General features: G+C 39.5%; 1 protein-coding gene across 1 annotated transcript in view; it reads right to left on the bottom strand.

The window, feature by feature from the left end:
- The window catches only part of Wdfy2 (WD repeat and FYVE domain containing 2), a 125805-nt gene that overhangs the window by 21628 nt on the left and 76673 nt on the right, over nt 1–27504 (bottom strand). Inside the window, exons 4-5 of the mRNA XM_067150727.2 lie at nt 21422–21661; nt 9108–9213 (exon numbers count right to left, since the gene is read on the bottom strand). Of these exons, the coding sequence (XP_067006828.2) occupies nt 9108–9213; nt 21422–21661 (346 nt within the window). The remainder of the gene's footprint in view (nt 1–9107; nt 9214–21421; nt 21662–27504) is intronic.

The following is a 27504-nucleotide window of genomic DNA, read 5'->3' on the forward strand; positions in this document are numbered from 1 at the left end:
CTAGGTGGAAAATAAAGAAATATTTAGTTGTGAATTAAAATCCCCGACACAGTTGGGACTCTAACCCAGGACCCTCTGAACCGAAGGCCTCAACGCTGGCCATTTAACCAAGGAGTAACAAAAGAGTAGCGTTACAAAAATGTTGCAAAGTTTGAGCTGGGAAGACTTGGGAGGACTAGCTGCTCAACTAAGTGGCATATTCTGAGCTGTCAGTGGAGACAAAGCGTGGAATGACATCAGTAAACAAATGTCCGACTCGTTGGCTGAATGGTCAGCGTACTGGCCTTCGGTTCAGAGGGTCCTGGGTTAGATTCCCGGCCGGGTCGGGGATTTTAACCTTCATTGGTTAATTCCAATGGCTCGGGGGCTGGGTGTTTGTGCTGACCCCAACATCCCTGCAACTCACACACCACACACAACACTATCCTCCACCACAAAAACATGCAGTTACCTACATATGGTAGATGCCGCCCACCCTCATTGGAGGGTCTGCCTTACAAGGGCTGCACTCGGCTAGAAATAGCCACATGAAATTAATAAACAAATAAGTTTGATTGGCGTCTTTAAAAGTAGGAAAGATCACAATATGAAGATAAAGCTGTAATTTAAGAGGACAAATTGGGGCAAATATACCTTTTTTAGGAAGGGGAGTTAGGGATTGGAATGACTTACCAATAAATGTTCAATAAATTTCAAATTATTTGCAATCATTTAAGAAAAGGCAAGGAAAACAACAGATAGGGAATCTGCCATCCGGGCGACTGCCCTAAATGCAGATCAGTAGTGAGTGACTGATTGATTGAAATGTCTGCATTGACATTCTTAAATAGTCATGGAATTTCTATGGGTCTTTTCTTCACTTCCTGGTATAAATGGTGGAATTCACCAAATTTCTGCCTTACTTTTCATAATCTGCTTTATGTTGCACCAATATAGATAGGTCTTATGGCAATGAAGTGATAGTTAAAGGCAAGGAGTGGGAAGGAAGCTAGTTTCTATACGTCGCACTGACACAGATAGGTCTTATTGTGACGATGGGACAGGAAAGGGCTAGGAGTGGGAAGGAAGCGGCTGTGGCCTTAAGGTATAGCCCCGGCATTTGCCTGGTGTGAAAATGGGAAACCATGGAAAACCATCTTCAGGGCTGCCGACAGTGGGGCTCTAACCCACTATCTCCCGATTATTGGATACTGGCCGCACTTAAGCGACTACAGCTATCGAGCTCGGTTCACCACGTGCATACATTAAGCTTCATATTAAGGGTAAGTCTCAATCTCTTTTCTTATCCTCTCATTTTCTTCTTTCACTTTTCGAATTCCTTGCCTTTGTTCTTTCAGACAAATCGTTAACAGCAATCAGTTTTGGAAAACAGAAATATATCAGCTGACACTGTATTTCTACACAAGGATGTCCCCATTTGAACGCTATATGGTTCTGTTTTATATTCTGCTAGACCTTAAGATGAACCATCCAGAAGCTGCTATTTTAGTCCTTTAACTGAAGCCTTCAAGAAACACAACTTTTGACAGAACTATGATGAACATTTTGCTCCATGTTTAACCTGGCCATGCACCAGGATTTAACAATTGTTTATGAACCTGTACCACATGTTCTGGAGAGTCTTTTCATATATATATTTTTTTTAATCTAACCTTTACTTAAATTAAGACGATACACAGTAATATTGTTAATTTTAGCCTTGTACACACTTGTTTTAGTATTATTCATATGTCACGACTTGTCTTAACAACAACTTTCGGCTGAATATTGAGACCTTGGTCGAGATTCATTTGGGTAACTTGGAAAATTCCAAAATTAACAACTTTTTTTTTTTTTTTTTTTTTTAAGTCCAGATTGTGAATGATGTGTTTGCAATAATAACATTAATTCCATTTTAAATCAATTAAACACATTAGATCCGCACATAAAATTTACTATAGAAACTAAATCAAACCACTCAATTATATTGACCTAACAATTACTAGGCATGATAATTATTTATCCTATAACATCCACAGGAAACCCACCCAAACCATAAATGCCATAAAATGGGACACTCAACGTTCTCAAAAAAGAGCTACATACTATAGCATGGTTTACAGAACTTTCAACATTCCATTATCCCTTGAAAACCTTAATAAAAAATTAAACACCATCCATACAATAGCTAGAAGTAACGGTTACAATAAAGAATTTGTGAACAAAATCATTTCCAAAGTTAAACATTCATAAACCCAAGTCTAGCTTAAAGGGGCAAGATCTAAAAACAAATTCTAAACATTCACTTTCAATCATAATAGTACCCATCATATCACTAATTTATTTAAGAAGCACAATTTTAAAATAGCCTTCAGAAACTTCCAAAAACTCCTCTCTTATCCACAATTCAAAATCAGTCAAAAAATCCAAACAAATGCAACTACTCAGGTATTCATGCCTACATTGAAGTATTCCAATTGCGAGGCCAGTTATATAGGTCTAACAGGCAGAAGTTTTAATACTCTGTAACGAGCACTCACCTACTTGACTTCGTACGGCCGCTGTTTTCTTGTACACCCGCTTGACTTTCTCAACATGCCACTAACCCATCTACTTGGCCTCGTACTCCCGCTGCTGCTTCACACTTCGCCTGACATACCAGACACCTCACTACGTACTGAAGTACCACTGGCTTACGTCACTGTGTTGTTTCTCGAAGCCCTGTGTGCTTCACAAACTTTCTTTCACCCTATAAATTCTTCCCCTGACCGCTCGGCCTTCAGTCCAGCACTGACACCGAGTGAGGTTGGAGGGTTGTATCATGAGTTTCCAGTAGTTTGCTGGGAAACTCTACTTCTCTTTCTTCGATACCGGGTGAGCAACTGAGTGCTTTATTATTATTTGTCCAGTGGACTTTATAATGCAGGCGTAACTTTAACTTCGTGAGCATGGGCAGTTTGAGTTGTACATAAGTATTTTAACTCCAGCATATCTTTTAATGGCAATAAGATGATGCATTTGAGTGGTGAGGCTTGAATCATTGAATATGGTCCTGGACTTAAGCAAGTAAACTTTGAACAAACTTTGGCACTCTACATAGTTACGTGCTTTGGAATCTCCCGGTGTTGTGATCCCACCCCGTTCCCTCCTGATATTTTCTGTTACACGCTTTCCCCTATTATTCTGTTTAAATTGTGTTTACTCTCCTTGTTAGCCTGAGGCTTGGAAGTTCACTAGATCTTTTTTTTTTATTGCCTCACATAATTCTTTTGTAAATGGTCTGGGACTTTGTCATAATTACATCATTTTCATTCAAATGTTGTCGTTGTATTTTACAACACTATGAAATATTGAGTTTATTTGGTTATGTTTTGAGTGGAAATAATATACTGTTTTGGTTAAATGTCACACTTATTTTTCTTGTTCCCTCAATGGATTCCTCATTAATCCCAGCTCGCTTCTGATTGGATAGCCTGTTGTTGTATTTTTAAATCATCACTGCTGAGTATATATCCAAACTAGTTACGAATTACTGTATGGTGATGCATATTTTCTCCGATATACCCAAAGTGTAACAACTCACTACCTTGAACGTACTAATGCATTAAAATAACTGTTTCTCTGCAATGGCTCACTTTAAAACATAATTTCTGCAACATCGAACAGGATTGAGAAATTTCATGAACTAAACTTATGCCAAAAGATGCCTTACTTAATATTGTCAAGAAATGCTTCACACATCTAGATCAGTATCATCCCCATCACTGACCAACTCCAGTTTTCCAGGTGTGGTAAACGAGCCCCTTCCATTTTGTTCGGTCCATGAACCATTCTTCGTTCACAATCCGCTCCCAATCCTGACTGACCTCTCTCCTCTACATCCTTCTTCACTAAGTCTGTCCATTTTTCTCTAGGTCTGCCCACTGGTCTCTTTCTCCTTATTTCACTTTCATACTCCTTTCTTGCAGACCTACTGGCACTCATTCTTTTCACATGACCAAACCACTTCAGTCTTGCCTTTTGGATCTTCTGGAGTAAGGAGTCTTCTAGTCCTACGTCTTCTCTGATTTTTTCATTCCTGGTTTTATCCCTCCTGTCTTCTGGATCATTGTGCGTAGGAACTTCATTTCTGCTGCTTGGAGTTTCGAGTTGTCCTTTCTTGTTAATGTAGCGGTTTCCAGGCTGTAGGTGAGGATAGGGGTGTAGTATGATTTATACAGTATCATCTTGGTTTTGAGTGGTACTTGTTTATCCCATAGTAGCTGTCTTACTTGGAGGTAAGAACGTATTGCTTTGCTGATTCAACTGTTTACTTCATATTTAGCTAAGTTATCCTTGGACATTATACTACCCAAGTACTTAATTCTGTGACACTGTCCAGCTTAGTGCCATTTAGCATGATTTCTGGCTGACTGTCACCCTTCTGTACCTTCAACACCACCATTTTAGCCTTGTTGATGTTTAATCCACATCTCTCAAACTCTTAACTCCATCCCACAGTCTCTCTTTCACATCTTTCTCTGAGTTACCCCAAATTACTACATCTATCTAGATCAGTATGTCAACCCAAATTATAAGTTAAATGAAATAACAGAAAATAAACATTTTATATAATACCTTTATCCCTTTAATTGTAAATTTTTATTCTAAAAAGTTTGCTAATCAATGCTACAAATGCACATGTCAGCCTTTTTCACCTGTTTCCCCTCCCCTTCCCTTCCTCTTCACAATCCAAGTAATAGCTCACCCTAAGCAGTGGATAGCACTCTGAACTGAAGACACAGCGGCTGGGAACAGGCCCCACTGATCTCTATACATGGATGGCTGGTAGCTTGGGTAGCAGTAAGCCGAATAGAAGATGACTGGCGTAGTAAGGTGGCAGCGAGCGCATGGTGCAGTAGACCACGAGGAGTGCGCTTGTTTTGTTTATGCTTAGTTCAAGGCCGCCAGGCCTCTTGATTGTAGTTCCACAGGTGTTTTGTGCTGTGTTATTGCAAAGGAAATAGTAGTGTACTTTACGAATTTAGGTTCGTTGCCTTGTAGTATGCCTGTAAATTACAAGATTCAATTTCAATGTGTATGTGTTTATGAGAAATCTGAATGAAGAGTACGGGGTATTAACATGCCTCAGTATTCAGCTTATGGATGTACAAACAGAACTGATCAGTAGAAGATGCGTTTTATCTTCTTCTTTATCTGTTTACCCTCCAGGATCGGTTTTTTTCCTCGGACTCAGCGAGGGATCCCACCTCTACCGCCTCAAGGGCAGTGTCCTGGAGCTTCAGACTCTAGATCAGGGGATACAACTGGGGAGGATGACCCGTATTTCGGCCAGGCGGCCTCACCTGCTATGCTGAACAGGGGCCTTGCGGGGGGATGGGAAGATTGGAAGGGATAGACAGGGAAGAGGGAAGGAAGCGGCCGTGGCCTTAAGTTGGTACCGGCGTCTCCGAAGACCTTAAAGAGTAGTTAGTGGGACGTAAAGCAAATAACATTATTATTATTATTAAGTTAGGTACCATCCCGGTATTTGCCTAGAGGAGAAGTGGGAAACCATGGAAAACCACTTCCAGGATGGCTGAGGTGGGAATCGAACCCACCTCTACTCATTTGACCTCCCGAGGCTGAGTGGACCCCGTTCCAGCCCTCGTACCACTTTTCAAGTTTCGTGGCAGAGCTGGGAATCGAACCCGGGCCTCCGGGGATGGCAGCTAATCACACTAACCACTACACCACAGAGGCGGACGGTGACTTTTATACTGTACATAGTAATCTTCCTAGGGTAGTGTTTTGAGTTTTAGGTTTATTGTATCTGATTTCGATATTTTGGGAGCAAAATGGCAATTAATTTTTGTAGGTTTCTTTTCTACGAGACCCGAACTTCTAAGATCATGGATTAGGAGTATCAGGCGGGAGAACTGGGAGCTTTCTAAAACAGCTGTTCTCTGGTCGGATCACTCTGAGGAAGACTATTTTTGATAGAACTGGACAAACTGTACGCCTTAGAAGTGATGCACAGCCAACTGTTTTCAATTTTCCTGAACATTTACTGCAAGCAAGGATTTACTTATATTTTTATTTATCTGATGGTTTTGATGAAATAATTGATGTGATCTTATAACAATCTTAGAAAATGAAGTCTGGAGGAGTTCTAGACCTTATTTACATCAGTAATAATTATGGGTTTCAGACACTGGAGTGGTGGGATAAGGGAAAGTGTGATAGGTGTTTTAGGCTATCCCATTATAGTATTTGTGGTATTTGGGGCTCTTTTAAGGAGTGTTACATATTTATGATGATGACCTATCAATATGGCTTTGCTACCTGAATTTAATTAAAGAGGTCTATAAAAGTTATTTAGGGTAACAATTTATGAGTTGGAACGAAGTCATAAAACCATAGCCTTAATTTATTCTATTCATTGTCATAGGCTTGCAAGTGGCGGGGGTGTATTGATCACATTTACCCACCCTTTCATTGTTACACCCCTGATTTCACATCATTTTCAGGCAGTAGTAAATTTTTTCGGCCGTTATTCTACACTCATTTTTATTGCTATTCCGGAGATTTACTGACCTCGGAATGACATGTCAGTGATCCCAATGTCCTTATGCTTTGAGTGAATATGTCTCTATATTTTTAATTATTCCAATGCGCCATTAATTGAGATTTAAAATTGGCTATATTATCATTGCTTCCCCATAAGGAGAGCTCTAGGATGGGTATGCCAACATGGCGGACTGCACGCTCAACTTAGCGTACTTTCTCCTGCAGCAGAGAGGTGCCATCAGCGATCCATGTAATAGAGATCAGCGACAGGCCCACACGGAACCGAGGGAGTAAGTTCAAATGATGATCTTTTACGATCTTTTACATTGTATATATTTACCTCACACAGCATTCTTCAATTTTAGTTTTCCTTCTTTTCAGACATCCACCAACTTATTCTCAATCCAGACATGAAATAGTTACATATATTGGCAATGACCCAATCAAAGAGCCGAAACTAGTTGTAGTGTTTTAATGTAAAATATAATTGAAGTTTATATTCTTGTATTTTTTTTTTGATAGGGGCTTTACGTCGCACCGACTCCGATAGGTCTTATGGCGACGATGGGATAGGAAAGGCCTAGGAGTTGGAAGGAAGCGGCCGTGGTCTTAATTAAGGTACAGCCCCAGCATTTGCCTGGTGTGAAAATGGGAATCCACGGAAAACCATTTTCAGGGCTGCCTATAGTGTATTGATCAGGTGGATGACTCCTCCTTTGAATTATAGATTGAATTAAGGAATCATCAATATGGACAACATGAAGCTTCTATCATATGAGAGCGGTTTGAACAAATCAATTTGCCTTGGATGGAGATACAGTAGTACCAGTGGTTGGTGAGTTGGATGTGTACAGAGTTATTCATTCTGCCATCATGGAGGTGGAGGTCAGTATCAAGGAAACAGGGATAAGTGGGGGAAATCTGGTAAGTGAAATGGACAGTGTAATTACAGATGAGATGATGCAGAAATAAGTCTAGTAGATTTGGTTCACCGAGCCACAGGAGAAAAATGTCATCAATAGACCTCCCTCAGAACAGGGAATGGTGAAGTTCAGTAGCGAGGATATTCTTAGGGTGTTTATGACAAAGAGGTTAGCATAGGTGGTGGTAATTGCTTTAAGTGAAATTTAAAGAACAAGTATTGGAAATTGTGATAATTTCAAACACTGCACAAAAAGTGTAAATATAAAATATAACATGCAGTATCCAGACACATGGAGTACAAACCACTTAATTGCAGAATGGAAGGAAACTTTATCATTTCTTATGACCATATTTGCAAGACAGACACATCACAGCAATTTTTACAAGGCAACAAGGAATGATGAAATCACAAAATGGATACCTGCCACCATGCTGATTGGTGCTTTTTTTTTTTTTCTTATTTACAAACTGCTTTATGTTTCACCGACACAGATAGGTCTTATAGCAACATTGGGATAGGAAAGGCCTAGGAGTGGGAAGGAAATGACCATAACCTTAATTAAGGTACAACCCCAGCCTTTGCCTGGTGTGAAAATGGGAAACCACAGAAAACCAACTTCAGGGCCGCTAACAGTGGGACTCGAACCTACTATCTCCCAGATGCAAGCTCACAGGTGCAAGCCCCTAACCGCATGGCTAAGTTGTCCAGTGGTCTAAAATTAGTCCAGAAATCCATTTCCATAAAAGTCTGTTTCTAGCAATTTGAATACATCCCTCACAAGTAAAAAGAACTTTAAAAAAAAATAGTTTTATCATATAAGAAAGAACTTCCTACTAAAAAGTGTAAAGAGAGACAAAGTCCTGGTAATTTTCAAATCATCTTTTTCAGCACCATGCTCCATGTTTCTGTTAGGTCAGTAGAACATCCAGACTCAATTTAAGACTTGGCCAGAAGACAAGACATCTTTCCGGCCGCTACTCTGGTCCTAGTGAAAATCTGAAGTCACCAGGATAAAAACCTGGGACACTCAGGTGGCTGGACCGCAGTGGGCAATGTGAACATCTAGCAGGCACTCTCGCACATCGCTATTTTTACAAATTGCTTTCGACATAGATATGGGTATGGTGATGATATGATAGGAAAGGGCTGGCAGAGGAGAGAAAGGGACCAGGGCCTTAATTAAGGTACAGCTCCAGCATTTGCTTGGTGTGAGAATGGGAAATTGTAGAAAACCATCTTCAGGGCTGCTGACAGTGGGGTTCAAACCCATTCTCTCATGAATGCAAGGTGACAACCACATGATCAAGACTAGCTGTCGTACCCATTGTTGAAGGGAAAAATCACTTTGCATGTGTACGATTGAACTTTTATCGACCAACTATTGAGGGTTTTACACAGAGCATACACTGACCAGGAACTGGAGATGCTTGAAGTGGAAAGAACTTGACTGAACTTTATTCATAGAATAGGCTATCTTAAGCAAGGAGTACAAGTAAGCTGTGAATAGCTGGCAGTAGACTTCTAATTCTGCTCAGGAAAATAATTGTATAGCAGTTAAGAACAGACCACTGAACACTCTGGGTCAATTCAATTCAACAAGCAATATCAAATTTTGACAAGATAATATGCTTAGTACATTATAACAGATACAAACCTCTTTTCTGTCCAAGGACATGTCCCAAAACACTAAAACAGAATCTTCTCCTCCAGAAATAAGTTGCTGATGCATTCCCGCATAGCACAATGCTGTCACTTTATTACTGCAAAAGATAAGAGCAACATAAGAATGATTGTGTCCCAACAATGCAAAATTGAATTCTGCATACTTGTATGCATTCATCCACACCTAAATTTTCTGTTACTCCACACCAATGTTTATTGGTTACATCCTATAAACCTAAAATATTGTGAAGAATCATGGTGAACGAAATAGAGAAAATCGTAAATATTATACTACGTCACCAAAAGCAAGAGTGTAGATGAAAGTAAGACAGAAATAGTTTAGTAAAACAGTTAGGCAGGGATTTTTTTTAAAAACCTATGCAGAATAATGCAGTATCTATCTATACTTTCTGGTACTTGTTTTACATCCCACCGACCTAGACAAATCTTACAGAGGCAATAGAAAAAGACTGTTGCAGTTTGAAGATCAATTTCTCTTCTACATTAAAATACACACCCCGTTAATCCGAACTGAAATATTCAATTTAAAAAAAAAAATCTCCTTATTGAAATGAAAGAACATATTGTAAAATAAAGATTTACTTGCATTTTATTAATCATATTTTACCAGAATAACTACATGTAAACATAATTACACATCATAAACCATCAATCACTGGTCGTTGATCTTTACAAAGTCTGTCAGTTTCTTTTGGCGTACCTTCACAACTGTGGTGTGCTGCGGTGAGTCACGTACTCACGTTTTGCAGCGCTACCACTGAGAGAGCGGCAGAACTATTAAATAAACTTCACAAGCAGCTCATCGCATCCCAGGCACAATGCAAAAGTGTAATCAGTTACCGTATTTTAGCAGCTTTAGGAGATAAGTATTAACCTAGTTTTTGTCACTTTCTCCTCTATGGGTTCTTAACTACCCTACTGTAATTTTATACAGTATTTTATTAATATAACTGGTAAAGAATGGACATTTCAAATTACAGAATGTACTGTATAGTAGAAACGATTTTCCTCAGACGGTTGAGGCGCTGGCCTTCTGACCCCAACTTGGCAGGTTTGATCGTGGCTCAGTCCGGTGGAATGTGAAGGTGCTCAAATACGTCAGCCTCGTGTAAGTAGATTTACTGGCACGTAAAAGAACTCCTGCAGGAGAAAATCTCGGCACCTAGGCGTCTCCGGAAACTGTAAAAGTAGTTAGCAGGATGTAAAAACAATAACATTATTATTAGAAAATATTTTCCGGTTAATGGTTCATGTTTGTGGGTTACTGTAGTCACGTCCTAGTTCGTGAACCATGGGCAACGGTTGAGTGGCCTAGTAAGTGGTCCTGAGAGTCGGGATACCAGTTGCTATGGATTGGGAGTGGGCATCTCGGACATATTCTGAGTTATGGCCCTCCTTGTGCTCAGACGGCTAGGACTATACAATTCACCGGTGGTATATAACCCGTTAGAGGAGAAATCCTCACTTGGACTATGTGCAAGTAAGGTAGCATCCTGCTTCATGAATTTACCGAGCTCAGAACATTTTAAGCAAGCCCCGGACCTATGGGAGTAATGGAGTCCCACTCCCATTTAACAGGTGAGGGACTCCTTGGAAACAACTTGGCAAACGAAATGGAATTCGATGGGGAGCTATCAATATTAATGGGGCTTATGGAAGAAAGAAAGTAGAACTGGCTGAGTCAGCAAAGAGGATGCATCTGGATGTGCTAGGAGTAAGTGATATTCGGGTAAGGGGAGATGAGGAAGAGATATGAGATTATAAAGTGTACTTGACGGGTGTTAGAAAGGGAAGGGCAGAGTCTGGGGTAGGGCTCTATCAGGAATACCACTGCACAAAACACAGTTTCTGTTAGGCACTTTCTCAGGAATACCATTGCACGCAACATAGTTTCTGTTAGGCACGTAATGAGCGAATGATGTGGGTATATTTGTCAGTTGGAGGAATTAGGACAAGAATTGTGTCCGTGTATTCACCGTGTGAGGGTGCAGATGAGGATGAAGTTGACAAGTTTTATGAAGCATTGAGTGACATCATGGTCAGGGTCAAGAGTAAGGACAGAATAGTGCTAATGGGCGATTTAAATGTGACAGTTGGGAATAGAACTGAAGGATACGAAAGGGTGATTGGTAAATGTGGGAAAGATATGGAAGCTAATGGGAATGGGAAGCGTTTGCTGGAATTTGTGCTAGTATGGGTTTAGCTGTTACGAATACATTCTTCAAGCACAAGGCTATTCACTGCTACACATGGGAGGTTAGGGGTACCAGATCCATAATAGACTATATCTTAACAGACTTTGAATTCAGGAAATCTGTTAGGAATGTACGAGTTTTTCGCGAATTTTTCGATGATACAGACCACTATCTGATCTAGTGAACTAAGTATCTCTAAGCCCAGGGTAGAGAAAGTCAAATCTGTCTGCAAACGAATAAGGGTAGAAAATCTCCAGGACGAGGAAATTAGAAGTACATGGATATGGTTAGTGAGAGGTTTCAAACAGTAGACAGTAAGCAGGTTCAGGATACAGAAAGTGAATGGGTGGCATACAGGGATGCTGTAGTAGAAACAGCAAGGGAATGCCTAGGAATAACTGTGTGTAAGGATGGGAAAAGGCGAACATCTTGGTGGAATGATGAAGTGAGAGCAGCCTATAAACATAAAAGGAAGGCTTATCAGAAATGGCTCCAAACAAGGGACGAGGCAGACAGGGATTTGTACGTAGATGAAAGAAACAGAGCGAAACAAATAGTTGTTGAATCCAAAAAGAAGTCATGGGAAGATTTTGGTAATAACCTGGAAAGGCTAGTTCAAGCAGCTGGAAAACCTTTCTGGACAGTAATAAAGAATCTTAGTAAGGGAGGGAAAAAGGAAATGAACAGTGTTTTGAGTAATTCAGGTGAACTCATAATAGATCCCAGGGAATCACTGGAGAGGTGGAGGAAATATGTTGAACATCATCTCAATGTAAAAGGAAATCATCCTGGTGGTGTTGCAAACAGCCAAGCTCATGGGGAGGAGGAAAATGATGTTGGTGAAATTATGTTTGAGAAAGTGGAAAGGATGGTAAATAAACTCCATTGTTATAAAGCAGCATGAATAGATGGCATTAGACCTGAAATGGTCAAGTATAGTGGGAAGGCAGGGATGAAATGGCTTCATAGAGTAGTAAAATTAGCATGGAGTGTTGGTAAGGTACCTTCAGATTGGACAAAAGCAGTAATTGCACCTATCTATAAGCAGGGGAACAGGAAGGATTTCAACAACTATCGAGGTATCTCATTGATTAGTATACCAGGCAAAGTATTCACTGGCATCCCTGAAGGGAGGGTGCGATCAGTCGTTGAGAGGAAGTTGGATGAAAACCAGTGTGGTTTCAGACCACAGAGAGGCTGTCAGGATCAGATTTTCAGTATGCACCAGGTAATTGAAAAATGCTACGAGAGGAATAGGCAGTTGTGTTTATGTTTCGTAGATCTAGAGAAAGCATATGACAGGGTACCGAGGGAAAAGATGTTCACTATACTGGGGGACTATGGAATTAAAGGTAGATTATTAAAATCAATCAAAGGCATTTATATTGACAATTGGGCTTCAGTGGTAGAATGAGTTCTTGGTTCAGGGTACTTACAGGGGTTAGACAAGGCTGTAATCTTTCACCTTTGCTGTTCGTAGTTTACATGGATCATCTGCTGAAAGGTATAAAATGGCAGGGAGGGATTCAGTTAGGTGGAAATGTAGTAAGCAGTTTGGCCTATGCTGACGACTTGGTCTTAATGGCAGACTGTGCCGAAAGCCTGCAGTCTAATATCTTGGAATTTGAAAATAGGTACAATGAGTATGGTATGAAAATTAGCTTCTCGAAGACTAAATTGATGTCAGTAGGTAAGAAAGTCAACAGAATTGAATGTCGGATTGGTGATACAAACCTAGAACAGGTCGATAATTTCAAGTATTTACGTTGTGTGTTCCCCCAGGATGGTAATATAGTAAGTGAGATTGAATCAAGGTGTAGTAAAGCTAATGCAGTGAGCTCGCAGTTGCGATCAGCAGTATTCTGTGAGAAGGAAGTCAGCTCCCAGACGAAACTATCTTTTTATCGGTCTGTTTTCAGACCAACTTTGCTTTTCGGGAGCGAAAGCTGGGTGGACTCGGGATATCTTATTCATAAGTTAGAAGTAACAGACATGAATGTAGCAAGAATGATTGCTGGTACAAACAGATGGGAACAATGGCAGGAGGGTACTCGGAAAGAGGAGATAAAGGCTAATTTAGGAATGAACTTGATGAAGCTGTACGCATAAACCGGCTTCGGTGGTGGGGTCATGTGAGGCGAATGGAGGAGGATACAATTAATTGAAGGAACAAGAATCCACCTGATCGATACTTTCACTTTTATTTAGCCTTAGGCTATTTCAATAGGCATTAGATTAAAAGTTCAGGACGTTTCGAATGCGTTGCATTCATCATCAGCTGCTTGCATTTGGCAAAAGTAAAAATTAGCTAAAAGCAGTCTCACAATTTTCTTAAAACCTTAAAAACAAGTGTTAGTAGTGCGTGTGTGAATGGATGGGGGGGGGAAGAGGGGGGGGGGGATGCATTGAAGGCGTTTGTTAGTTAAACTAAGACTTATTATTAAAAATCTTAATGTTAAAAACACTGATGGACTAAAATACAGTTCACTATGAGTCTTGTGAATTTTCCATGAGTTCGTTGATTACTGAAGAACTTGTATGCACTGTGTGAAGTATTTCTGTTGAGCTATTAGTAAAAAGTTTCCTTGAGAAGGCATCCGGTGTTTTCACGTCTCTTATCTCCTGTTGAGTGGAGAGGTGTGGCTTGTTTCGAATATGAAGTTTGCTAATTTGTAGTTTGTATGAGAACAGTTGGATCGTCTGTATCACGATCTGTAACCTTGTCTTGCGTGTTAGTTTAACTTCCCGTGCTGCGGGAGTGGGTTTAATCCCTTAAGTTCTTCAGTAATCAACGAACTCATGGAAAATTCACAAGACTCATAGTGAACTGTATTTTAGTCCATCAGTGTTTTTAACATTAAGATTTTTAATAATAAGTCTTAGTTTAACTAACAAACGCCTTCAATGCATCCCCCCCCCCCCTCTTCCCCCCCCCATCCATTCACACACGCACTACTAACACTTGTTTTTAAGGTTTTAAGAAAATTGTGAGACTGCTTTTAGCTAATTTTTACTTTTGCCAAATGCAAGCAGCTGATGATGAATGCAACGCATTCGAAACGTCCTGAACTTTTAATCTAATGCCTATTGAAATAGCCTAAGGCTAAATAAAAGTGAAAGTATCGATCAGGTGGATTCTTGTTCCTTCAATTAATTGGATCTTATAGTCGATACGGATATGAAGTGGATAGTATGTAACATGGAGGAGGATAGGTTACCTAGGAGAATAATGGACTCTGCTATAGAGGGTAAGAGAAGTAGAGGGAGACCAAGATGACGACAGTTAGACTCGGTTTATAATGATTTAAAGATAAGAGGTGTAGAACTAAATGAGGCCACAACACTAGTTGCAAATCGAGGATTGTGGCAACGTTTAGTAAATTCTCAGAGGCTTGCAGACTGAACGTTGAAAGGCATAACAGTCTATAACGATAATGTATGTATGTATTTTCCGGTTAATCCAAAAATTTCATAATCCGAACAGACTCCAGTCCTAATTAGTTCGAATTAATGAGACTCTACTGCACTGTTTCCATTTGTTATATACAATAACTGTTCTGCAATTTTTTTTTTCTAGTTCATTTTTTTTTTTATCTTACTTGACAAACACATTTAATGTGTATGTTCTCTGAATATTGTTCACGAGTAACACATGTGGAAGGTAAGAAACTGTCGTCTTATTCATGCAAATCCAAGTATAACCAATCCCCGTGTCATGTTCTCCCAACAAAATTTTGTGCCAAAACCCTGAGAAGTAGGAAAATAGTACTTAGTGAAGTGTTTCCGGACACTACAAGGGTAAAAACAATATGAAGATTTGTAATAAAACACACAACAAATGAGAGTTCGTCACTACCAGCCCACACCAGTAATCAACAAGAATCCTTCAAATAAGAAATGACAAACTATTTAGCTATTATTCAATTTAAAAGGGAAATGACCACAGAAACTTTCACATCTATTAATTTGGTGTAATATACATGGATTTAATGTGGTATTTTTGTTTGTAAAATATTTTGTTTGCACACAATGTTTGTTTCTTATTGATACAATTGCATGGAAGACTACATGATGTCATACTGACAACACAGCGATTCACAGCCATAGCGATTTACAATCATAAAACTCCAGTTGCTATCAGCAACATGCAGGCTACTGGTGGGAGTCACGAGAATCGCATTCTGCTCAACTCATGCTAGGGAACATTACCTGCTAAATAAAGCCCACTACGACAGAAGCAATAGCTAGGTTCAATGACAGACACAGAGTATGAATAACCTAAAGCAAAAACGGAGGAGAGAATGGGGCAAGTATCACGCAGTCTGTTAACACGATAAATTTGTTCGCCAAAAAGAACCAGTTCAGATGAATTTGAGTATTATAAAGATCTCTTAGAGGAGGCACTAAATGGCATACTGAATTTAGATGACTGTACAGGATAATCTTTCGGATCAAGATTACGAAGCGGACATAATATTATGTAAGGATTACATCGAGACAGTTAAAAGTGCTATTCAGAAGGCAAAGTGTGGAGTAGAGAAAACAGAAAGGGAAATCTGTCTCCATGAGTACCTATACATTAAATTTGGCTCCTGAGGAGTATACACATTTTTCATCTTTAGCCATTCCATCACTCTGCCTTCCATAAAATTAGAGCCCTTCTCGGGCAATGTAGAAAACTGGGAGTTTCTAGGAGTAACTTGAAACCCCCCAAGACAGTAATCCCTTTCTCTCCCTATAAATAAGCCTGTCTTTCTTGGGGACTACTTGGAAGAGGAACCAAAACTACGAGTATTACTAGAGGGCACTGGTATCACAGCCTCAACACATGAAAATATCAAACGGATCCTGCTCTCTTGGTATGGGACATGAACTGAATCATCCAGGCTCATTTAGATTACCTGGAGGATGTCTCTCCAATCAGAGACAGCTCTCCAGAACCAATTAATTTTATATTCAGAGAGTGCAATAAACATGTTTAGACCCTCCAAGCATTAGGAGAAGATGTGTGTGCATATGCTAGATTGTTCGCGCCTTTCCCGAGGCAAACAACAGATGAGGTTATCACGTACAGATTTACGTGCTTGCCATTCGGACTCGCGTACAGTTCATTTCTTCTGTCAACCACTCTACGGGAACTTGTTCGTAAGTCCCATGACAAGTTTCCCACAGCAGCAAAACTTCTGAACAAAAGTACATTTATGGATGATTTCGTTGCTAGCACGGAAAACCTTAACGAAGCTATCACAGTGTATTATCAAATCACTGCTATGATAAAACAAATAATACTTCCAATGGCAAAATGGGCCAGCAACTCTGTGCCGCTGCAAAAAATTTGGCGTGCCGAAGGATGTGATGTAAAGAACGAAACACGTATACTTGGAGTAAACTGGAATACAGAATCAGATTCACAGCTTTTTTTGCCCTCAAGAAAGTACACATGGACTTTCGTCGGGGCCAAATACAAAAAGACAACTCTCGCAGGTTATCTCCAGATTATCCTATCCACTTGGCATACTTTCACCGTCTTTGTTAAAGGCAAAATATTTCAAGACACATGGCTGACAGCGATAGACTGGGATGAAATTCTTTCAGTCAACACTGCTTGAAAATGGCAAAATTGAGTATTAAGCCTTGCAGAATTATCAGACGTGACAGTTCAAGCCTTGCAGAATTATCAGACGTGACAGTTACACAATGGATAGGTCTGTCGCTTTGGGCACCAGAAGCCCCAGATGTTCACATATTCTGCAATACTTCTGAAAGAGCATATGGTGCCGTATTATACTGCCTAATGTTCCTTTAGCTTTGCGATCACTTACACCACATGACTTCAGTTTCTCTATACAGTTAATCTGAATTTACTAGCAACAAGTCTAGAATTTTCTTCCATGTAGTTTCTGATTTAGATGTCCTTCCCACATTACCTTATTTACCATTTGCTGGTCATGCTTTCTGTCATTCGCGTTACCTTCCTAGTTAACATATGGTAAACTGAGATCACCCACTACAATCCCATTCCTTTCTGTGACGTTACTCACATAGCTGATAATTTTACCAAACATTTCTGCATCAGGTCTATACACACCAAAAATATGAAGTTGCCTGTTATCTTTAGAGATGAACCTTGAACATAGAATTCCATGTTTCCCATCTAATTTCTTCATAGTTTACAAATTCTTTTACAAGTATGAATACATCCTCTCCTTTTCATTCTATCCTCTCTCTATGATAAATACTTCAATTTCAGGAGATTATTCCTTCATCCATAGTATCACTTCTCAGTCATGAACTCCTATTTAACAATATTTGGTAAATATGTAACAAATTAATTCCATCCCTTTCCTTACAATACTTCTGCAGTTTAACACTAAGAACTTTATGTTTAGTTACTTGTCTTCCAACGCCTAGTACTCCCATCCCTGCTCTCTTGTCTCACTCCCAGTTCCCACACATACCCACTCCACAGCCTCATTTAAATGCCCTGATCACCCTCTAGTCAGTATCTTCCAATACATAATTCTACAGACAATCTCTTTTCCCTGAAACTCCTCCCGCGCTGCCATAACCAAATTCCACACATTCTAAATGTGTTGGCATTACTGGACTTCTCTAAACGTTAACATGTGCGGCTCTGATGCTCCTTGTCTTGTGCCACGCCAAAGACAGCTTTGGTAGAGTAGGGTGAAATATCTTTGACTCAAGACGCACCAGTGAAAGTCTTGCAGAACCCAATGAAAACTTGAGAAAATGTCAGTTGCTCGTCATGGAGTGATGCGTGCTGTTGCGATATGTTGTCTTGTTTCATATTGTGCTAGTCTGCTTGAGCAACAAACTTGAAATAAATGATCACTGCATTGCAGAAAGGAAAATGACAACTCCACTTTCTTCTCTTCCCATCCCACTCTTTTAGTCAGCCCTTTGAGGTGCTGGTTGTTAACATTTAGATAAGTCCAGTAATACCTATTCCTGCATGTCTTACCTTGCTAACACAGACATGAAAATACTATCACCTTCTCTTTACCCTCTTCCTTTCTACTTTCCTCATCTGTCTTTAGCTAATTCCTAGATAACACTCTATCATGGTTCCCTTTCCCGCACACACTTTCTCCAAATGTAAAACAAGTGTCCCCACATGACCAGCCTCAACCCCACACATCTCATTAGATCCTCTCCCCACCCGGTCTCCTTTATCTTTCCAGATAGGTGCAGAACCTGCTTCCTCCTCCCTTTTCTTCCTCATATGACCCTATTACACCACCCTCTCCCTTTCTTATCTTTACCCCCACCTCTCCCCTCCTCTGTAACACTTCCCTATTCCTCATCTTTTATCTATATTCTACCTGCAGTGACTCATACCGATACCTCCCCTGAACTCTATCACTGACCTGGACCCTTAGCCCTCAATTTCCTTAGTCTTAAAATATTAGCCTGCTTGTCTTTCACAACTTCTCCCCTTCATACCCCTCCCTCTCACCTACCTACCTACATTCCTGTCCTCTGATAAAGGCAACCACAGTTAAAGCTGGATAAAAACCAGTGTATGAGGGTGTACAGAAGGAGATTTATTTTGGAACAGTGCCCAGTAATTGAGAAAAGTTAAGAAAAGGACAATCATACGATATAATACCAAAACCTATCCTGATGTACTACAATTAAGAAAAGACTGCTGTGCCGTTGCTTCATTAAAGGGAATTGGACCATCATGGCCAACAGCCTTGTGAAACTAAGTATGCACCTGATAATTTCTGTGATTGGGGTGGTGTGGCTGTTCTAGCATCTGTAATTTTAATAGGCTCAAGTTTGGGAAGAAACTGTCCATGGCATATGTAATGTATAACTAAGGCATTTTCCTCTAGTTGAAAAGAATAGCCTTGGAAAATCAATATCAGAATGGCTGAGAATGAGATTTTAACTGGCTTTTCTCTGAACTGTGTTCCTAAATCAGAATGCATCCCATTTCAGACCCTCAAACCAGTTAAATTCATAAAAGAGGTGGAAATCAATCCTGGATCAGAAAATCTACATTACCTACTATGCTTCCCTAAAAACAATTACAGGCTATTAAAGATGCAGTTCTCATACTGAATATCAAACAACAATTCAAAGTCAATGGTACAGTCACATCATTTGAACTAACAACCAGCAGTATGATGGTTTTTTTCTAGCGGCGAGATAACAGCCGTCTGCCGAATTCAATCCACATTGAGAGCCAGGCTTTGGATGCAAGGTAAGCTTGTTTGTGAGAAAGTGTCTAGCAACAGGTACGTTTGCGAGTTGTGTACTATTCTGTTTTGGGTATTAAATCACTAAGTGCATTACAAATCAGTATATACTTGCTAATGCATGCAGTTATGTTAGCTCTGTCAGTTCTTCAAGTCCAAACACAATTTCAAGCAAGATTCCCAAATGTTAAAGTTCAAGGTTGTTCAACAATCAATGCTCTTCACAATAAATTCAGGTTACGGGGACATCAATCACTCTTAGTATTTTTTTTTCCAAAATAAAACCCTTTAGCATTATAAAAAATGAAATTTCTCATAGCTCTGCATGAAAGGATGTTACATTTTTAAAGTTAAAACCAAATAAAATAACTGCAGCAGTTAAAGAAAATCATGTATAGATGATAAATCTGCACACCCTAGAAGAGGTGAAACACAATATCCATTTAAAACAAAAAAAAAAAAACCCAGACTAAAGGGATGCCAAAAATGTGTGGACAATGGAGAGTAATTTAAGCATCACCTGTCATTAATGCTGGCAAGTACTGAACTTCGTAAAATAGTTCATAGTACTGTTGTATGGTTACATCCCCGTTGCTGAAATTTGCCGACATACAGCAAGGACTTTCGTGCTTCCCAATACGAAAAACACTGCGCAGCTGGTTTCTACTTCAAGTGTTCTTGCTTTAGAATGAGTTCTTAGCTTAACTTATTTTCATCCATAAGCATAGCGGCACACTTGTGATGACTGGACTATAACACCTTAAGTATACTGGTACACAAGCTACACATGCAGTGTGAAAGTGGCTTGTAATGCATTCTATTGTGTTCTGAATAATTAAATCATTCTGTTGCTACCTAAGGCTTGTGGTGGCATCTGCAGACAAATTTTAAGAAATCTTAGATCGTAAACATCGAAATGCATTGTTTAAAAAATTAGTGAATCCTGAGTGGCTTCAGGTAGTAGATGTATGCCATCTTGCCTCGAGAGACAAATCATTGTTGCTGAAAGTTCAAAGGCTGTACCAGCAAGGAAACTAGAATGAGAAGTAGTCTGCTGGTGCCAATAACAAAAGAGTATATTTGAAGTCAGGAAAAGGATAGCAATGGAAAGAAAGCCTTCCAAGACAAACATCTATGGATATGAAAGCTTGGCAGTAGAACATGAAAAGATAAGGATGGGATGGAAATAGTTAAAATAAATCAGACAAGTTGGGCATGTTGTAGCATATATTCTTTTGCAACATCACCAAAGAAAGAAATGCAAAGAGGACGATCCAGAGTATCTTATATCAAGAACCTGCTCACGAGAATACTTTTTTTTTTTTTTGCTATATGCTTTACATTGCACCGACGCAGATAGGTCTCATAGTGACGATGGGATAGGAAAGGGCTAAGACTGGGAAGGAGACGACCGTGGCCTTAATTAAGATACAGCCCCAGCATTTGCCTGGTGTGAAAGTGGGAAACCACGGAAAACCATCTTCAGGGCTGCCGACAGTAGGGTTTGTACCCACTATCTCCTGGATGCAAGCTCATAGCTGCACATCCCTAACCGCATGGCCAACTCGCCCAGTGAGAATTAACTACCGGTACAAGTCCTATGCAGAACTGAAGAGATTAGTCCAAGACAGATACTTATAGCTCGAACAACAAAGCCTGGCTTTTAAATGATGATTATGATGATTCCAAACAACAAAACAGAGGAGTCTAGGACAAAAAAGACAGAGAACACTGAAGAATTCAAGGAAGAGATACAGTATAATAGGTAAACCAAACCAAAATAGTTCAATTCTAAAATTAAAACACAAAATAATACATTTTCATACATAAAAGTAAATGGTTATCAGTTTATGAAACATACTTACTGATGGCCTTGAAGTTCATACGCAGTCCCTTGCTGTCCTCCAATATCCCAAACAATTACACTTTGGTCAAAGCTTCCAGAGAACAACAACTGCTTTTCAGAGTCCCAAGCTAGAGTTCGTATGCTGCCTGTATGACCCTTGAGAGCTGTAATCATCTGGGCCCCAGTGTTCTCAAGCTTCAGCATTGTGATCTGACCACTATAGTCCCCAACAAAAGCATGTTTAGATTGTGAATCAAATCTGACACAAGTTAAGGAACACTGAAGTATTTCTTCATAACATCTATGAATCATTCACAATTAAAGCTTTATGATTACTAAAGGTAGAATATAAGCAATAAATCAAGCTTGATATAGTTCATAGACATCTCCTCGCACTCCATTTCCTTTCTCAGACTGATTACTTATTTTGGTCCTTTCTTCTTCTGGTAAAACTTGCTTATATGCACTGGAGCATAAATGTTAGGGTTTTAAAAGATGTCATACAAACCTTACCCCATATTATTTGTAGGGGATTGATGCATTAATTGTCAAGGCTAGGGACCAACCTACCCATGCCAAAAAATATACACCTACTTTTACAGCAAAATATTTTTAAACCCGTAACATTTTTCATTCCATTCATGTTGACAGTCAATGTTATTGGCTGAAATTTATAACAGAATTCAACAAAGATCGGTGTGATTGTCAACTGGGACAAATGAATTAGCCAAGGCTCTTAATAAAATGAAGCCCTCAATCACTGGGATAGCTCTTCCTAACTATTTAGATGATGATGATGATGATGCTTACAGTTTAAAGGGCCTAACATCTAGATCATCGGCCCCTAATGGTACGAAATGTAATGACAATTTAAAAGTTCAAAATCATCCACTGCCCAGAATTTTTTAAAAATGTGATCAAGAATGAATGGATGGATATGAATTTAAAACAATCAGTGGATCCAACCCAGAAACTATAATAAACTATAGTATTACTGACCAAGGGACTGCTTCTAAAGCACAACCCTGAATCGAGGATGCTTGTTGTCTAAAGGGGTCCAAAATCCAGGTCAACGGCCCCTCAAAATGATGCTTATCGCTAGTAAAGTAGTACCATGGTATCTGTCATGTTGCGGTACTAATCAAAAGTAGTGTAGACTCACAGTGTTCCACACATTATGGTACTACTCACAAGTACTGTAAATAGCACAGGTAACGCAGACCTATGGTGTTTCTCACATAATAGTAACACTCATAGGCAATGCAAACCCATGGTGTTCCTCACCTAGGTGTACTCATCACGGGCGCTAGTATTCCCGTGGTGTTCCTCACATAGTGGGTACTAATCACCAGCAACGCAGACCCATGGTTTCGCTCATACAGTGGTACTAATCACAGGCAACACCCAGACCCATGGTGTTTCTACAATGGTACTAATCACGGGTACTGGAAACCCACAGTGAAACACTCTCTGCTGCTACTAATCTCAAACCTATTGTGTACCTAACAAAGTAATACTACTCGCAAGTGAAGGCGACCCATGGTGTTCCCCGCGTGATAGTACTAATCACAAGTAGTTTCATGGTTCTAATACAATCATCCCTCGGTCACCTCTTAAGACAGGCAGGGGATACCGTGGGTGTATTCATCTGCGTCCCCCACCCACAGGGGGTCTTAACTATTTAGACTAGGTCTATCTACACCACTGGATTGTCATCAAGAAGCATCTCGTCAACAGCTGGTATCATGGCTAGAGCTGGGATTTTTTTCTTCATAATTACACAGATTGTTTCTTGCTATTTAGTCACTGAGAAAAGACAAGTGTCCACAAAATACTATACTGTATTAAGGTTATTATAATGAATTTCATTTAATATTTTTTAACATTCCCTTATAAGTATTTTACATATTCTTAGTAATATTAAATAACATATTTTGGCACGTTCATATTCACACACATGTAAATTGCTGTGTCAAAGTTCGAAAGATGACTGACAGTTATTTGAAAGGCTGGAAGATCACCACTGCGTTTAAAGACACTTCTAAAGTAGGTTTTACCAAAGGTTTCAATTAGCTGCAGAAAAAACACTCCTTTCTTACTTTTACTGTGTGCTTATCTTTACTCTCTCACCCCTATTTGGAAAGTAACTATTGCATTTTTACTGAGACTAGTAACCTGCATACTGGAGTTTCCAGAAATAGTTTTCTAAGCAAATGTGACTTACTAAACTGGCAGGTTAGAGGGTTCCCAGAGGGTAAGTTCACAGCAACTCTGTTTATTTTTTACCCACTGCATGGATGTTGGTTTCATTCAAACAGCTGTAGGAAATAGTCCACTCAATATCATTTTTCTTCAGTGCGATTGCAATTATGGCAGCAGTATCTCCTCATGGACTTCGAAGTTAAAATCATAGATTGCAACTGACTAGTCCTTTACAACCAATGGTAAAGTAGTGATTTGTCAACAAATATATTGGATAGTCCATGAAAGGAAGTGGTGATGATTTTGTTTTAAGAGGAAGTACAACTAGGTAATGATCCTCTCTGATCAAATTAGACGGAAACAATACAATAAAAATGTATTCAACGAAGGAATTTAAAAATAAATTTTAAAAATAACACCAAAAAAATATGTTTATTAAGCCAAAAAGGACACAAACGCATCAAAACAGAACACTATCAGAACACTTGTAATTTATATACTCTTGATTAATCCACTCTCACACATACAGAAAATGATGAGATCAGCAGTATTCTTATGATTGGCTAGCATGAGTTCGAGTGTCTCCTGCAGGCTCAGTTCCGTCGTAGGCCAGAGAGATCTGTGCACTATGTGAGGATGTGAGCACCTCAAGAATACCTCTTTAAGAGGTAAGAGTGTGTATATCTTCCATGGCCTATCCTCAACCTACATAAAACTATGGCCTCTCTCTCTGAAGGCCAGAGAGAGGACCGCCACATGACAGATGTGTTCCTAATTGCTCTCAGCTTGTTGGGAGTTCAGATAACTAGCCACAGCAGCTCCCAGGATGCCAAAATGGTTTACTTAGCTGAGAACAAATATCCCTAGCAGGTAAATTATAGGTCTAGGTAAAATTACCGTTCTTTTGCAGCTTCATCCGTAAATTCATTTTCCACAATCCTAACAACCTGGCTACAAGGCCATGAATCTGTTGCACTAGGGGGGTGTTATGGGAGACAGGTATCAATAGACTGTTCGAGTCTGTACACATGAGAAAGCGGCCTCTTTCATCACTCAGCGCAAACTGCAGAACTTCTACAACAGCGAAGAGCTCTGTAGTATACACAGTAGTGTTTACCTTGGATCCAAAGAGTAGATCTAGCCGGATATCCTGCCGTGGAACTAACAATAGAGGTGCCTTGGTAGGGGTCCAGTCAAGACAACCACCGATAGCCACATCCAACTCAACACAAGCTATCAATTCGAATCCCAACCAGTCGCATGACATTCACCTGGTTTTTATACCTCTGGTGATATTGGGTATTGAAGAGGCATTGATAGCTTGGATGCTGCAGCACTTCAGAAATTTTTGCAGAGTACCTGAGGAGTATCTGCTGCTGCTGCCTTCTTCAAAAGGATGGAACTGCCAATTCAACAAGTTGGCTGGGAATCAGGCTAGTACGGAAAGCTCCAGCTGCCAGCCTAACTCTGCTATGGTGTACACTATCTAAAAGGTTCAGCACACTCCTAGACGCTGAACTGTATGCCACACTGCCATAGTCCATTCAGGATAGAACCGCTGCCATATAAAAATGTACCAACACTGCATAGTCAGCCCCCCATGGAGTGTTGCTGAGAAACTTAGGCATATTAAGCCTCTTCATGCAGGCAACCTTCAACTGACTGATGTGGAGCTGCACATTAACTGCTTATCAAAATAGAGACTCAGGAACCTCCAGATGTCTACCACTGGCAGGTCGCTGTTTGACAAGCAGAGCTCTGATTCAGGATGCACCAACCAATATTCTTTTTTTTTTTTTTTTTTTTTTGCTAGTGGCTTTACATCGCACCAAAACAGATAGGTCTTATGGCAACGTACCACGGAGGATCTGGCACGGTAGTCTGGTATCATACATATGGTGCACATGCCCTGCCCATCTAAGGCGATGGCCAATGACTGATGCTTCTACATTCTAAACACATGCTTTCTCGAGAACTTCAACATTGGAGACGTAGTTCTCCCACTTGGATGTTCATAATGGAGCGTAGTTTTTGCTGGTGAAAACTCTCCTCCAGCTTTTATATGTCACGGCGGTATAAGGTACATGTTTCACAGCCACCGCCTGGTACACCATTAGTTTTGTGTGAATTGTAAGGTGTTTATTCCTGAAGATTATGTGGGATAATCGACCAAAGGCCACATGGACAGCAAAATGCCTGTTCTCTGCAGGCTTTAGGATTTCAAAGACTATCTGATGCCAGAGACCCGCAGAACATCTACATGGGAATAAAAGATATCTATGGTCCATTTTTGCTCTTCAATTGGTACTCTGAAAATAATTGATGGTGCTAACACCCTTACCGAATGTAAAGACATCCTGGAGCATTGGAAGGAACACTTCCCCACTCTTAACCCTGCAGTGGGGCATATGATTCTATGCCACAGAAGGTCGGGTGGCATCTGAAAGATGCCATTTCGACACTGAGGCAATAATGCTATCCCAAGTTTCGAATAAGGATTTACATTAATTTCAGTAATTTCAAAAGAATGAATATAAATTACTGAATAATTTATTGCTATAAAAGCAACTAATGGTGGACAGCAGGCAACAGAGTAGGAACCTAAAACGTCTCTCTGACATACAAAGTGGTACACTTCTACACCCGTCTTATTACTAGCCCAGATGACCTTGGTATTTGTGTGGTTATATTTCCTTGCAGCACAGAAGTACAGTATGGCAATTAAGGCCTTTATTTCACATATGTTGGTAGATTGAGTGTCCCTATCTCTGCTGTATTTCGTTTGAACCTCTTCAATTTTCCAGTTTGTGTACGCCATTAAAGTAGATAGCACTGTGTCATCAAATAATAGTTCCCAGCATTCTTTAGAAAGTATAGGAGGCTTCAAATTACTTATCACACCAGGTAAACTTGTGATGGTATTTTGTTGCCGAGTTTGAATATTTCTGGGAGAATTAGCTTTCTGCCACTTAGAAACTCCATTTTGCCCTAAGAAATAATCACTGTCATTTTCACCTGCTTCATCACTACTACACCCTTCCACCAACCATTATTTCATTAATCTTTTTCAAGAACGGGGGTTAATTGCATAAATCATGTATGGTGGTAGGAAGTATATGTTCCCGCCAGCTACTCAGGGTAAAAAGAACTTGGTCTACAAAAATCTGTTAATACAATCGTAGGTTCCGTTTAAGAGTAAAGACATTCGCATATCAATCATTCAACCCCCCATAATCGAGCAATTAACCATGATATCAATCATATCATCTCATAGATTATTACTATTAGCATTTATACTATCTTATGACTACATATCATTACCTATTTTCAGAAAGAAAACGCATAAATTATCCTAATTCTAGTTTATTAGCATGCTAACATGATATCAAATAAAATAAAATCGAATTGAGGGCTGTAGAGAAAAGAAAATGAAGTTCAGTTACATATTTAACTTGAATGCATAAATTATTTCAATTAACACAGTTGAAATTGAATATACTATAATCTTTCATTCATAACTTTTCATTAATATTTTGTTGAATCATCTCAGTTGATCACCTTTGCATACAAATAGTTCATGGGGCAAATGAGGATTGATTCTTTATTTCAGGTGGGAGTAGGGATTCTTCATATTTAGTTTGGATTTTTGTATTAACTTTTTCGAGATGCGAGATAATAAGTTTCCTGAATGTGGTATCAAATTGTCATCACACTTTAAATTACTATATCTATAATAATATTAAGTAAATATTGTCATATTCATTCGTATATGCCAGTAGAAATCAAATTAAATCAGTAAGTGCCACTAATAGAATAACCAATTAGTTCAAACTATGAAAATCGTGCTGTACGATTATATATTTATGTGCTACTGTAATTAAAATAAACTCTTATATCATT

The sequence above is a fragment of the Anabrus simplex genome, chromosome 7 (genome assembly GCF_040414725.1).
Source record: "Anabrus simplex isolate iqAnaSimp1 chromosome 7, ASM4041472v1, whole genome shotgun sequence".
NCBI classification, from domain to species: Eukaryota; Metazoa; Arthropoda; class Insecta; order Orthoptera; family Tettigoniidae; genus Anabrus; species Anabrus simplex.